This window comes from Asterias amurensis, chromosome 21 (assembly GCF_032118995.1).
Source record: "Asterias amurensis chromosome 21, ASM3211899v1".
In the NCBI taxonomy this organism is placed as follows: domain Eukaryota; kingdom Metazoa; phylum Echinodermata; class Asteroidea; order Forcipulatida; family Asteriidae; genus Asterias; species Asterias amurensis.
Genome location: NC_092668.1, coordinates 4,297,902 through 4,313,644, shown reverse-complemented (window position 1 = coordinate 4,313,644; position 15,743 = coordinate 4,297,902). Strand labels below are relative to the sequence as shown.

Genomic DNA, 15,743 nt, shown 5'->3' with positions numbered 1-15,743 from the left:
CAGCAAGAGACAAAAAGAAAAGTGAAAATCAAACAAGTTGTGAAAGACAATGAGATAATGTAATCGAGGACGCGTAAGAGGAGTAGAATAGAAGCAAGATAGGAAAGGGACCGATTTGGCAGGGGTTTCTGTCCCCTTGCAAGCCTTGGCATTCTGTCCCTTCCATTCGGCGAATTGTGTAGCATTTATGTCTGACAGCGCCCTCATTTGAATCAACTCCACGAAAACAGCAGCAAAGTTTCCCGATTGACGAAAGTTTAAAGACACTTACACTTCTCAGCTCGATATCATTAGTGGGATACGCCCCTCCTCCTCCTCCTCCCCCTCCGCCAGACTGTATAGATGCACGAAGACGCGTTGCATTGGTCTGCTCACGAAGCATATCTTCCAACTTCTCCCTCCTCTCGGTCTCACGAACATTCCTTTAAGACGAAGAGGAAAACACAAAGACGTTTTTATTTTTGATATCAAATAAATTATAAACCACAAGGCAACAAAGAACCGAACAAAGATATAAACCATGTGAACTTTGTTTACAATAAGTGTGACCTTGTACATTCTTTGAGTATTCTGGCACCAGGGGCACGTTGACACCTACTTCTGGAGCTGAACCAGTGTTACCCTCGTCACATGTATATTATTCACTAGGAGCCTGGCTGTACCTTCCAAACTTTTTACGAAGCAATTATGGTTAAAAGTGCCTTGCTCAAGGGCACAAGTGTCTTGACCGGGATTCGAACCCACACTCTGCTGACAACACCAGAGCTGGCAAAGACCCGTGGATAAATTCAGATAATTTGAAATATCGAATATTTTGTTTCACAAGACTAAAAGTATCCGATATTTTATGCATAAATTACTTATTCGTTATCCATTTATTTACATGAGATGACCAACCTGTTTTTGACGTAGACGATGATGACGATTCCAATGACGATCAGCATTGACACAAAGATAACACACATCGTTATGACCATCTTGCGAGAGTTCTCTTGTTGATCTGCTAATCAAACATTCAAATAATATCCATTAATGATTATTCATAATCATGAATATTCATTTGGAAATCCTTCGGTTGGAACACTGTATAAGATTTTTGCGTAAAGGCAGTTAACAAAAATACAAGGGTTTGGAAAGTTTAAGATTAAAGTTTAATAGAGGCTGACATTATTGTTTGGTAAATATTCTTATGAATTTTGATAACAATACACATTTTTTATTTTTCAGTTACAAGTGATTGTCACTTGATAAATACTCGCTAGGGTTTGAGATGAGCTATCAAGAAATCGAGTATACAAAAGTATAAAAATTATTGACTGGGGCTGCTTGATGAATATTCATTCACTGTAAACCATTGATTGGTCAACAAGGATCTATAAATGACTATTCATCAGATTATTAATATTCTTCTATAAATATTCATAACATTCAAATACCACTGCCTCAAATTCTATTGTGTAACAAAAATATTCAAATTTACACGCCAAAGAGGTTCGATAATGGGGGACTTTCTGGACCGTAGGTGGCAGCAGACTTACCAGGTAAATTGAATTGTTCTCGGTAATAGCGCATGCCCAGAACTATAATGGAAAATCACCTGGGAAATTTGTTGTCACCTATCAGTCCAAAGTCTCACATTCATTCTAAATAATTATAACCAAGAATTAATTGTTGAGTTTGATTTTGATATGTAAACGCTCAAACAAATTGTTTTCGTGTATGGAAGCTGCATTTCCATGGCATTTTTCGTGAATGGAAGCTGCATTTGAATGGCATGAATATTCATGAATGAAATTATGAATAACTACAACTATAAAGATACAGGGAGCAAATAAATAATACTGGCAAGCTAATGCAGAGAGGTCATCGACCTCGCCGTTGTTATGCAATAACATGCTACTAAAATACATATCAATAAATATAACAGTTGTACAACGCCACTTTTTGTTCTTCCGGAACTATCATCAAAATTGAAAGCGCCAAAAGTAGGCCTTTAAACGTTCATGTCAATGTAACCAAACCGAGGCTGAGAGGACAATAGGGTGGCCCCTTCATGACCGCGAAAGTGGAAAAAAATTAACTGCCGATAGCATTCGCAACCGTCTGGATTGATACGAAATAAATCTACGTCATAATAGTTTGGTCTCCCTTTGATTATCAATGCATGTTGTAATAAAAAGGAGGTTGTAATATAGGATACCCGACTTCGGTTGCGTATTGGAAAATAGTCTGGTCTCCCTGTAAATAGCAATGCTATAATATAGGAGCCCCGACTTTGATGGCGTAATGGTAAATAGTCTGGTCTCCCTGTGATTATCAACGCTGTTATCCACTTTTGGTATGAGAAAAGGGTATCAACAAAATGAAGAAAAAAACAAGAAAAAGAAAATTGATCCCAGCAATTCTTTCATGAAATATATATATTTTGGGACTGTGTTTCGTGGGTGTCCAGTGCTTTGTTTCTAACATCCCGAGATAGTGGTTTAAATCCCCTTGGTTCGCATGCAGTCTCAAGAAACCAAGACAAGTGCTGTGTATTAAGATGCCCCGCGTTGTGTTGACAATGAAATCAAATAGATGCAACATACTCTCCAGTTCGTAAAATGTACAGAACCCAAGTGCGCCCTCAGTGTTCAGGGTGAGTAATCAAACTTTGTGATTAGCATATTTATCATAAACAAGAGGACCGGCCACTTTGGGTTGATAAGGTCACTGCTCAAAGAAGTCAAATAGACGCAACATACTCTTCTATTCGTCATGTAGAACATCCAAGTGCGCCCTCATTGTTCAAGTGTATAACCCAACTTTGTGGTTAGCGCAATATTAAAAAAGGACCGGCCTCCATACCGTGTCTCTACGTTATTTTGTGTACGCTTTGGTGTTTCTATCTCGCATTTGACATAAATCATCATCTCTTTCCGCCATCTCAGAATTAACATCTTGTTTCTCATGAATTGATCAAATCATTTTGCTTGACAGAGTGTTACTAATTTGTTTGCGACATTTTTGGCCGTAATCTCCAACTAATATTGTTGAGGAAAATCTTTCGCATAAAATGTTCCTACACCAAGTTTGACTTTTTCAAAGAAAACAAATTATAAAATTTCCCCTTTATGCAGCAGTAAGTATTAATAGTATCATATTCTACTTGTTGTTTTTTGCGAAGCATAGAGGAAAAGTATTATTATTTTTTTAATTGATGAATTTCTACTAGAATCGACCAAAAGAAAACGATTAAGACTAGTCTATGGCTACCTGTTAAACCACACTTGTTAAACCACACCCATAATCAAGAGTAACAATACATTGAATACATGTCACGTTGAACCCTTAATTTATGCTGTGGCTACGGTGGGCGTGGTCTAAGTTAGGCGTGGCATAACTAATTATTATAGACCGGTGTAGAAAAATAGCGCAGTTCATGCAAATAACTAATGGCGGACATCCAGTCATTGATGCTCATGCATATTCATTAGCACATGATCGGAGCGTTCAACGTACCGGATAACATATAACGTTTGACTCGATGGGAGCGATGGAGAATTGGAGTACCTAGTAGCAACAACAACAACATGACATGGGTTGGGAATAATGGTAAGCTGGTAACCCTACTGTAAGAGCATACCTTACACACTGTTACATGTGAAGATACGCTAAAACAAAGCAGGGTACCGGGGATACTTTGCATGCCGGTGTGCAACACACAGCGCCCTCTAACGACACTGTTACACTATTCTTTAAATCATGCATCCGTCCAATAAGGTACAGATATCTAAACAAGTCTATTATTTCATACTACGCAGGCATGGCAGGTTCCATTATTATCTGGAGGGAAGATGGAGCATGCAGTGTACTACCTGTGGGTAAAATGGAGTGGTTGGCACTTGCATGACATCGGGTACAGTGACAATCAACAAGTCAACATTCACATGTAAACATGCAAACATTGTAAACAAACTTTTAACATCATCACCTTCTCAAGTAAAATAAATAAATCCTCCAATCATGTTTTGAAAAAAACACACTCGCACATTAAAACTGTTTAGTACGGTTATATAAAACCGCCATTTTGGTTTAAAAAAAAAAACAACACTCACAGATTATGACGTTATTACTTACAGGGACCCTTTGTAGAAACTGTTTTCAAAATATACCGAAAAGGTTTTTGAAAACGATTAGAATTTTTCACTCTTTTTTTGTGTGAAACTTTGTGGTTCGGTTTTACTTGATGACTTTCTACTTGAAAGTTATCATGATGCTCCATGCAGAACGTGCCCATACCAAAATGCCTTTGATTTGCATGAATTGTTAGCTCAAGATATGATTCCGAAACGGAAAACCACCACCCTTCAAGATTGGAAAGCGTTTGCTATCAGAGATATTTGGAAATGCGAAAGTTTGAATAAGGAAATTCTCCTGAAACTGGTAAAGTTTGTGAAAGTATACGGGAAAAAATGAAAGTCGAGAAGAAAAAAAAAAAAAAAAAAAACTGCAATCATGACAAGATTTTATAGACGAGTAAAGATTTAAATTTTTCGAAAAAAAAAAAAAAAAAGATTTAAATCTCCAAGTGCTTACACACACGAAAACAGGTGACAGTAAACATTTTTTTCCATTTTTTTTCCTCCAATTCTTCTTTAAAACATCTCGTAAGTGCTTACACACACGAAAACAGGTGACAGTCACTTCAACAAAAAACCAACACCGGGATTTCGGTGGGATTGCAACGAGAGGTCAGGATAGGTGGGAAAATATAATAAAAACAAACACCTTCAAAAGAAAGGCAAAATGAACGGCGCCCTAAAGTGGCGGGATTCGGGAGAAAGGAGGACCGGTGAAGAATGGCATGTCCCAAGACTGGAATGATGATTACGGGAAAAACGACGAAATTAAATTAACAGATTTGTGTCCATTTTTACACAAAATTTGTTTCTCTCCTAAAATGTACAAAACATTGTGAAATGGATGATCAAATTAAAAAATGACAAAATTCTGAATGATGAACGGAAATTACAAAATTTAAATCTTGAGAGGAGTGCCGTGCTTTCCCCCAAAAAGACTCAAAGAAAGAAAAAAAAGGGATTTGGCGAATTTTAATTTTGGTATGTAAATATTTTTTACCACGTATAAATATTCACCATGCAAATTTAAAATAAAAGAAAATAGACTTAAAAAAAAAACCCAGGTAGTTTCAGATAAAATGCGGATCAAATAAAAACCATCAACAGCCATGTTTGGGACATCCACCAGGAAGAGGGAAAAACAAACAGATTCAGGAATTGAAGCATGATGAAACAGCTCCCTCTAGTGGCAGCAAGGTGACAAGATGCGAGGAAGTGCGTGATTTTTATTTTGTTTGTTTGTTTTTGATACTGGGCACGTCATTGGCATCTACTTACTTCCCGAATAGCCTGGTTTCACATACTGACATCTCGAACCTCCAAAGTTTTGGGGACAGCTAGAAATAAAACGGCAACGTAAAAAAAAAAGAGGGGGGTTCGGGGGAAAAAGGAGGAGAAAACATGTTAATTTGCATAAAGAATGGATAAGACGGGACACGGCTTTGGTATCCTCCACGTAGGTACTTACTTGCGTTGGGGTGGGGCGGTGGGAGCCTTTTGTACTGACAGCGTTCACCCGTATATTTATCAAGGCAACTGTGAAAATTTACAATCAATGAATAACAGAAGGAACAATGATATATCTGGTATAAACTGTATTAATTGTTACGAAGGAAGGTGTGATTCATCTCATTGTGCACTTGACCAATGTTATCAATGTTTTGACCAACTTTGTAAAAAGAGGAGTTTTTTTACCCTTCACCGATGTTGAAAACATGGTTCAAGGGAGAAAATACATCAACAAAGTCACAGCTATTGGCAAAATTGAATACAGCCAATGGATTGAAAGCACTTACGAAACCATGGCTAGGGCATGGGCTAAGGTTCCGTTAGTTTATGTAGAAACCGTAGGCTTTCCCTCGGGACTTCAAGTCTTAGCCTGAGCCCAAGCCCAAAGGCGTGGTTTCGAAAAGGGCCGATGACCCTTCAACAGTTTGAGATTTCGAGATGCGAGGTGGCAGCATTGGGTTTAAACCAGTGGTGTTTTTTTTCCACAACTTGTGATTATAAGCCATTTTCATTTAACAAATACCGCATGTGCGCACATAGGGCGCCAGACTAGTCTGCCCGTTGGGTTGTGCTGCATTTGGACCGCAAACGGCGTCCAGTAACCACGTACGTGACCAAAGAAAACTGGTCCTTCCATGTAGCAACTCTCTCTTAGCTCTGGGTAAAACCCACTGTTCAAGAATTGGCATTTCAAAGTGACGTGTAAAGTTTTAACGTGTATCCACACTGTCTGCTGCCACCTACGGTCTCAAGGTGTCGTTTTGAATTTTGTTGACACCTATGACGGTTGGCCTGTGCTGTTTCTGTTAAAATAAAATCCCTGACTTTTGAGATTTGTGATTAAATCGATCAAAACAAGTGAAATATTGACCAAGTTTGAATGAGGTAAATCAGAAACAAGAAAAACACACAAACATCACTTCATGGCTATGTTATGTTCAAACCCTGTTTAACAGATTAGTGGATTATTAAAATACAAATTCAACTTGAATTAAAGACAATATTGCTATTGTACAGATGCACTTTCGTCTGAGCTGAGAGAATAGTTATCAGTTATTAATTGTTTTTGTTCATGCTCTCCAGTCAAAATAGCTGCTCATAGTTTTTCCTGTTGCAATTCAAGAGCCAAATCATGCTGTTATATTTTATTCTGCAAAGTCAACATGTGCAACGTTATAGGTTAATTAATTGAGTTAGTTAAAAAAATGTGTTTAACATAAAAACTTGAAGGAAAAGGTAAACTCTTCCTCCCGCTTTAGAGATTTGTCTCCTCTGGCGAGTTGTTTGTACACTTGCGTCGTGGATAAAGTTGATTGCACAGAGTTTACGAAAAGATCAGTTGAATTAATTAGACGAAATATTTATAAAAATGCCCCTATTTGATGTCTGTATTCATGATGTGAATGGAACACGTTGGACAGTACGTAAGGACAACTGTTACATTTATTATGACATTAATAATTGATAATAACGTATAACTATGTCAAAATGACGTAATGTATAAAACAATTTTAGAATGTATTTTAGTGTTGGATAAACCCGAAGAGCAAAATTATTGGGGAAAAATATACTATTAGTTTAGAATTTTTGCCGTTTGCTTAATTTATTATGTTAATTGTTTTTGTGTAAACAATTCTCTCCCAAACTGTACTTTATTTTATAAACTAATTTTCAGATTTTTTTTTTTTAATCTACTTTTTTTTAACGAAAAGTAAAAGTTTACCTTTTGTTTATAAAAGGACTTGGGTTTTTTTTTAGAGAGGATTTTCACTTATTTAATAAGTTTAGTTTCCCCAGTTTTCCCCTGTAACTTTTGTTTTTTGGTTAAAGTCTTATCTTTGGTTATAAAAAAAGACTTAATTTTTTTTTTTGAGAGAGGATTCCCCTTGTTTTTTAAGTTTAGTTTCCCCAGTTTTCCCGTAATTTGTTTATTTTTGATTTGTTCTTCTCTTGTTGTATTGACAGGTCTACTCACTTGCACACATATTCCTGCTTAGTTTCGTTATAATTACATTCTCCACCGTTCAAGCAACCACAGTCCAGGTCTGGTTCCAGACGCTCGCAACGTTTCCCATGATATAGAATGGGACACCTGCCAATCAGAGTTACAGTTACTAAAAACATCCAATCTCCTTTGTTACCAAGGCAACCATTGTGCATCACCTATGATACCAGTCAGTGCCCTTCTACCACTTTATAGACCAATGAGAAGCAGCCATTTAATGAAAAAGCATCACAAACACTTTTTACAACACATATACTTTGTTTGTGTACAGCAGCAAAGCAATACATTACCAAACACTTTTACACACATAACTCACAGGTTCCACTCAAGATTGACTAGACCGCGGTCAAAGGTCAATCGAGGAAGGTCAGTTCCAAATCAATATTGGTTTCCATCTCAGTATAATGGTAATAGAGGTCATTCGAATTCGATTAAATTGTTTCTTTGCCCCGTCCCTCCCCACACACCCCAGTTTAATAGTGATTGAGGTTATTTGATTGAGATAAATTGTTCCCCCCTCCTTCCCCCACACCCCAGATGAATAGTGGTTCGAGTTTGTAATGATTCAAGATTGGTCAATTTCAAGCAATGGATTTAGGCACAAAAGGGAACAAAAATTAACCACATACAAATAGTATTATATTCTGGACTTCACAACACTCAATGTGACCACAACATCAAAACACCAACTTAAAACTTCCACTACCACTAAAAAGCAACCACATGATATTGGAAAACAGAGATACAGGAACAGTTGTTTTAAAAGCAGGAGAGGAAAAGTTTGTGTTCAGCTTGGAAAGAATTGATGTCAACTCAATAAATATGTTGAATAAGAAAGATGATTTGATAAAAATGTTTGATGTTAATTATTTTGAGCTGAGTTTTGACAAAATGTTTTCAATGTCGATGGAAATGGCAGTTTTGGAAACTGAAGAAATGGAAATTGAAGTTGTATTTAATTAGAGAAACAAAATAAATTTGAATAAATGAGGTGTATTCGAATTAATGTAATAATCAAGGAAAGAGATAAAGTGTTTTGTTTTTGAAAAGTTCACTTTGTTTTATCTACGTTGAAATCGAGTTAGTCAAAGAGAGAAAACTCTAAATAGGCGTGTTCTACTTCTAAAGGTGTGATGTCAAACAAATGGTTGCTATGGAAACAACTAGCAGTTTTTCCAAACTATATGATGAGCTAGGAACACCGAATTTGTTTTAATATTTGTTTTCGGGATATTAATGTAAGGTCGAAGATTCGGGTGTAACAACGTCTTTAATAAAAAATAAAAAAATAGTTTTGTTTATTAAATGGTGTTTTTTATAATTAGTCATAATTCATTGTGTGCTAGTCAAACCTAATTAATGAATAATGTGTTATTTGAGTAGGTATGTTGTTTTAATCAAGTCTTGTTTAGCATTTTCAAATTCAATCACGATTAGTGCAAAAGGAAGCCAAAATCCACTCCAGTGACGTCACTCAGCCACACTTGTTTAGCATGCACATTTATAAAAATTCAGCAACGTTGTACACTAATTGTTTTGCAGCAACATGCAAATTTTGATCATGCAGTGGGTGATGCTATTGGTCCAATCCAGATATTAAAATTAGCATATTCATGACAAGCTGTGAGGCTCCTGACCAAGCACATTAATAATGTTATTATGATAGGTTCAATGATAATAATAATAATAGCCAAATATTTAAGCAAAACTGGATTCAACAAAACATTTATTTTTCATAAATACAGAAACAAACCTGAAGTTTATATTATTTAATAAGTAAAAAACCAATCAACCTTCAATTATTGTTTTGCACTGGATTTTAGGAAGTTTTTGTAGTCACAGCAAGTAATTCAAAAAATAATTGACATGTCGTTTAAATAGTTCATCAAAAAGGTTCTCTCTTTTAAAACTACGATTTTTTTTACTTCCAGTAATCAATTTCACAATTAATTGAACGGTTGTTTGAATAGTTCTTAAAAAATATTGTCTCTTTTAAAATCACTACTTCTTTGTCTTCCAGTAATCAATTTCACAGTAATAATTGAATGGTTGTTTGAAAAGTTCAGGTTGTTTTTGTATAAGGGCCTTGTCGCACGAGGCAACTTTTGCAGGTAATTTGGAGGCAACCAACAGTAGTGCATGCTACGGTACAACTTTGGTAGCACATGAGTAATTTTTTTCAAACAATGTCTTACGATTCCCAAGAAAACATGAGAACATTCAAATGTGAATGGATTCTCTTCTTGGAGATTGCCTTGTGTGACATGGCCCATAGATTGAATTAAAAGGTTACCATGCAAGAACATAAAAATTTCAACAAAATGAACAATAATAATATGGATTACGAAGACACACAAAATGAGAATGGTGACACTGATTTGTATGGCAGGGGTGGAGAGAGATGATGGGGTGGGGGTGGGGATGGATTGTAAATGTAGATGCTAGAAGATGGTTTTACAGAAGAGAGACTGGGCTGGGTAAGAAGGAACGAAGATGTGTGGGTGATTAGAGAAAGGGGAGGGGGTAACAGAAGGGGTAAGAAAGGCATTTATTTTATTTTTTTTCTTGGGGGGGGGAAGTGTCTTAAAGGCACTGGAGACTGTTGGCAAACAATAGAAATAGTCATTAGCATAAAAACTTACTTGGTAAAGAGCAATAGAGAGTTGTTCATAGTATAAAACACCGTGAGGAGCGGCTCTCTTTGAAGTAACGCACTTTTTGAGTAAGAGGTAATTTCTCACTCAAATATTAAAAGACTGAAGCCCTTTTTGTTAGGCATCCGAAAGCACACAAGTTTGTGCAACAAGGGTGTTTTTTCTTTCATTATTCTCTTGCAACTTTGATGACCAATTGAGACAAAATTTTCAAAAGATTTGTTATTTTATGCATATGTTGGGATACACCAGGTCTTTGACAATCACCAAAGGTGTCCAGTGCCTTTAATTGTCTTATTCATAAACAGTTCAAGAGGTATGTCTTGGAGATGGGGTAAGAGAAAGAAACAATGCACTGACTTGAGGGATTGGTATAGGAGACAGAGGTGATGGATGGGGGAGGAAAGGATGGGTAGAGAAGTTGAAAAAGAAGATGATTTGTTCAAGATGCTCTTCAAGGCATCTCAAGGATGTCTCAAGCTGTTCGTAGTCTTACCTACAAGACGGTTTCATGATCCCCTTCAGCAGTTGACACTCACCGCCGTTCATGCAGTAATGTTCGTACTTTGGCCCACACGGTTCGGTGTGGTCGTCCATTAAAGCTGAGGGAAACAAAATCAGAAATTAAATGAGGTCTCAATTTGCAAATTTAAAAAAATACAAATAATATATATTTTTTCAACAGTCAGTCACCACATAATGTCCCTCAGAAACATAAAATTGGGATTTCATTTTTGCAAAATAATTTGTAAACTCCACTCCCTTGAAAGCAGTTGTTTACGGTTGTTTATTTTGCGCCATCCCTTTATAAGGAAACTAACAATTGTTAAGGAAACCAAACAGTTGTTTCCGTTCCAAAAGAGGTGAAAGGTCAACAGTAAAATGTCTCTGCTCTTACATTCACAGTTTGCTCCCCTGTATCCCTCATCGCATACACAGCGACATTCTGAGCTATCCACGGCACCATTCTCTCCACAATCGATGGCACAGTCTCTCCTTTCGCACCGCTCACCGCTGAATCCGTTCGGACAACTGAACAATTAAACAAATGGGAGAAGAAAAAAAACATACATTGATATTTTTTTATATTTTCTTTTATACAAATAATGATGTCGAAAAATAGTTAGGCCCAACGTTTTGACCATAGCAGAGTCTTTCTCGAAGGCGAAAAGAAATAGCCTGGATTTTGATTGAATCTCACACACTTCTCAAATTGAATATACACGAAGCAAATTATACCGTTCGAAAATGGCGAACGGGTAAAATGCAGAAAAAAAGAGAAACAAACTGAAATAATTTTTTTTAATAGGTCCTACGGAACTCGCTCCATTTCCATCGATGTATTACTACCGACAAAATCATAACCGATTCTAAATAAATCCATCAGCGTATTTCTATTTTCGGACTGATATCTTACAATCCACCTCGAATCTTCTGAAAGAGCCCCCCCCCCCCCAATCCCCGTCTAGGACTGACGGCTACCGATCCTTCCCGTAGACGGCGCCCACCTCCAGCCCCCCCCCCCCCCCCAGTCATAACATCATGGTTGAATATTTCAACTGATAAAAGCCTAAAAGCAAAGGAGCTTTTAAGAAGCGGACGCTCAATTTAAAATTATGAATCCAAATTGAATTTCCTGGCGATTTCATGTTCCTGAGTAGCATCTACTCCTTCATTTTTTTTACAATCCAAAATATCACTAATGGAGTTATTGTGTCGGGGTTATGACGATTAGTAAAAAACAGGTTGGAACTTAAATGTGAATCCCTAATCAAACATAGTTTCAACTCTAGTGAAACTGCTGAAAGAAAAAAAAAAATCCTAAACATTTGTCGATATTATAAGGAAAATGATCGAATACAAGAGATTGGTATAAACGAAGTACAAAAATGTGCAGACAAAAACTTCAATATTGTGAAACGTCAATAGGACAAACCTACCGTAACACCAGGCATACTAAAAACACAATAATTATTTTCCTAATTGTTATTTTTGAAATATACAGTGAAATTATCTCTTGATATGGCGATCTTTGGTTCAGTCATTCACATCCATGCACAGTTGTATCAAACCGAGGCTGAAAGGTAAACATAGTCTGGTCTCATTATGGGTTAGTATCAATATCACCAATAGGTGATCAAGGAATACGACTGGTTATTAAAAACTGGCTTTCCTACCCGCATAGTAGAATCAGCTCTCTCGTCTTGGGTTCATCAACCTCATAGCATGTTCCCCCGTTACTGCAATAAGTACCTTCATTACACATCTCATCGGCGGTGCCTTCAGGGGTTACGAGAAATGAAGTCAGGGATTAATACATACACATCTTCAAATAAAAAGCCGCGTGCAAATTGAGTGGCTAGTGATGTTATCCTGTTGCGTTTAGAGTCGACTGCAATGTTGACGTACGTCTAAATGAATGACTACAGTGGATGATAGCTGCTACCGCAACATTATAGTCTTAGTGCAGAAAATGAAGGAGTTCTGGCTATAAAGGATGTTGATTTCCAATGTAGCCAGAAGCATTAGGCTAGCCATAGCCGCAGCCTAATAGAGCATCACATCTTTAAAAAGGCACGGCATTTGCAACGAGGCTGTTTGATAGCATGCAACGCCCTCAATAGCTACAGCATGGCAGACCTAACCCCGTTCAAAGAGTTTAGAAGGCTTCGAAGGAAGCTTTGAATGGGTGACTTTAAGGAGAGTTTCCAGGTTTCCAAGGTTATACGGGAAGAAGAGAAGGAAATGACAGGGATGATTGGAAATGAAGACAGGGAGAGCGGGATGGGTGAGATGTTCACAAAAAGACACGAATCAGACTTCAGTAGTGTTAGATGGTGAGAAGAGTAATAACAACAAACTAGAAAATAACGGTTTAGACATGAACAGTTATTTAACTGTTGTTGAATTGCTATACTTTGTCGCTACCGTGGCCATGCAGACTACTCTAAATGGGCTGGTATTCTCTTAAAAAAAACCTAAATGTGGAATATTGGAGGTATAAAGTATTTATTTAGGCAAATCAAAGGTTATGGATGGTTGGAAGTTTTCAAATAGGACAATATTTCAATTATTATTTCTCTTGAGGTAAAAAAAACTAACAAGCGGTAAATGCGAAGACATTTCACAATCATTTCAAGATGATGTATCATTGTTCCCAAACCGAACCACAAATCACGGCCAATTACGAATCATCATTATTCCCAACAGAACCACACATTCACGACCAATTACGAATCATTATTATTCCCAACCGAACCTCAGATTCACGACCAATTACGAATCCCCCTTCTGTCATGGGGTTTTGATTATTGCCAAACAGACTGATATATGATAGCTCAGCTTTTGATAGCTCTTCCTCAATGATTGCTTTCCTCTGAATGACGTCGTCAGAGTCTCACCGACGGAAACATTTGCTTCTTTCCTTGATGTTAAAAACACACGACGTGATGAATGTCTGATTGCTGTTGTCATTCGTCTTTGATTACCTCCAAAGAGTAAAAACGTCTTGTGAGATTGCGTGGTGATGGGGGGGGGGGGGGTGCGTTTTAAGGTCAGAGGAAACTTCTTATTTATTCAGAAAGGAGGAATTTTGTATCCAGGATTTCTTATGCTTAACATGTTAAGCCAACTATGGGATCTTGTCTATCAATACATTGGCATGTCTTTGGTTTCCTGTGAGTGAAAATTGTGAACATGCAGCCGAACGATCGAAAGGGAATATTATATTGAGAGGCATAACAAGGGTTATTTTCGAAATTATCTGGTAGAAATTTCTGCAAATTTCTGCGAATGAAAATTGGGAACATGCAGCCGAGCGATCGAAAGGAAATATTTTCAGAGGCATAAAAAGTGTCAAATGATGGGAATTAAGTCTACATCATGGTTTGCTTGTTTCATTTGCTCCAAGAAATTGTAGGAGCGATGTGAGATTGTGGCTCAAGACAAAATTATGTCCATGTAAGAGGTAGTTGAGCGAAAGGATGTCTTTAGCCGACACCTTCTCGGGAAACTCTGATGTAAAAGCAGTTTGTTTTTATAACACCATTATTTTCAAAAGTTTAACAATAGTTAAATGGCTTGACGCCTCAATCCTTGTATAAAATCTTAATGACAGAATCTTTCTCGAAGGACTCTGAATGTGAGAAAGCGAAAAAGACTCTTCTAGGGTAGAAGCATCGGGCCATTAACTTTTGTTTGCATTTCTAACCCTCTTTTGGTTGGTAAGCAGTTTGCAACAGTTAATTCTGTTTTCTTGGTAAAAAAACTAATAAAAAAATGTTCTGAAATGGAATGTCAAGTAATAAACCACAAGGAGAACACTTCGTGGCAGAAATGTCGAGAATATTTTTGATTTGTAATATCGCCTTGAAATGTTAATTACTACGGCGTTTAACGAGGACACAAGATGTGCGTCAGTTCAATGAGGCAGAACTATAGTCAACCAGTCATTTATTTTACTGTGACAGGAAAATTCAAATGTTGATGAGGATTTAGTAGAGATGCAGGAAAGAATAGAGGATGAAGAATGAATGAGTGAAGAATGTAAGAGTTGAATATAAAGATGGAATGGTAGCAAATGCAGCGCCTTGTGAACGAAGCCAGGGGGTGTAAAGAGCCAACATGTCCCCCGTTGTTTTCACCGTTTAGCCCCCATAGCTGATGATCAAACAACCGGCCCTTTATATAGACGCATAGCTCACTCAGCGACACTACAAATTATACCTACACTTCGCTGAAACAAAATAAGTTATTGGGCAAAAGAAATGTGAATGGTCTCTCAAAAGGCAATTTTCTCGTTACGAAAAGCCATTTTAGTTTTTTTCTGATTCAGATCGCCAAAACGAGGCTAGAGGGTCAAATTTGCCGCTACATAAATATTTTTGGGAAAACTTTCTTCGTCTGACCATTCACATATCTTCAAAAAGAAGAAAACATCCCAAAGTGAAACAAATGGCACCAAAAGTGTTGTCAACTTTTAAACAACGTATCGGAACATTAATATTAGTTTACAAGTATTTACTTGTAAATAGATATTTTATACATTTGTTTAAAAAAAAAAAAAAAAAAAAGGAATTATTGATGTTTATGCTTGGGATGTTTTCTGTCAAAGTTAATAAACAGCATTTACGTCCAATCTACTTCAATCCATCAGGGCCCAATGTCATGGCTCTGCTTACCGTAAACAAAAATCCTTGCTTACGGAAACAGGGAATTCTGCGCTTACGTCAAGCACATTTCAAGGGTGAGCAGGGAATTTGTGCTTGGGCGCGTGCTAACTTCACTTTTAAAATAGGATTTTTTCTGCGTACATAGCTTGCGCAGAAATTCGGCGCTTGCACAGTAAGCGGAAAAGTGAAGAGGTGCTCGTAAGCGCAGAATTCGACGTTGAGCAAAGCCATGGAATTGGGCCAAGTTCTACAATCTACAGCAGTGTATGTAAGCAGGTGCACA

The 15,743-nt window shown here is 37.2% G+C and overlaps 1 protein-coding gene across 11 annotated transcripts in view; it reads right to left on the bottom strand.

Moving 5' to 3' along the window:
• Window positions 1-15,743, bottom strand: part of LOC139952935 (uncharacterized) — a 120,847-nt gene that overhangs the window by 6,284 nt on the left and 98,820 nt on the right. For 4 of the 11 annotated variants that reach the window (XM_071952262.1, XM_071952266.1, XM_071952271.1 and 1 more), the window contains 7 exons: window positions 12,467-12,569; window positions 11,188-11,321; window positions 10,786-10,891; window positions 7,606-7,722; window positions 5,590-5,657; window positions 898-1,003; window positions 272-422 (listed from right to left, as the gene is read on the bottom strand). In XM_071952262.1, the coding sequence (XP_071808363.1) occupies window positions 272-422; window positions 898-1,003; window positions 5,590-5,657; window positions 7,606-7,722; window positions 10,786-10,891; window positions 11,188-11,321; window positions 12,467-12,569 (785 nt within the window). Of the gene's footprint in view, window positions 1-271; window positions 423-897; window positions 1,004-5,399; window positions 5,459-5,589; window positions 5,658-7,605; window positions 7,723-10,785; window positions 10,892-11,187; window positions 11,322-12,466; window positions 12,570-15,743 lie in introns of all 11 variants that reach the window. The other 7 variants (XM_071952263.1, XM_071952264.1, XM_071952265.1 and 4 more) reach the window with 7 other exon arrangements.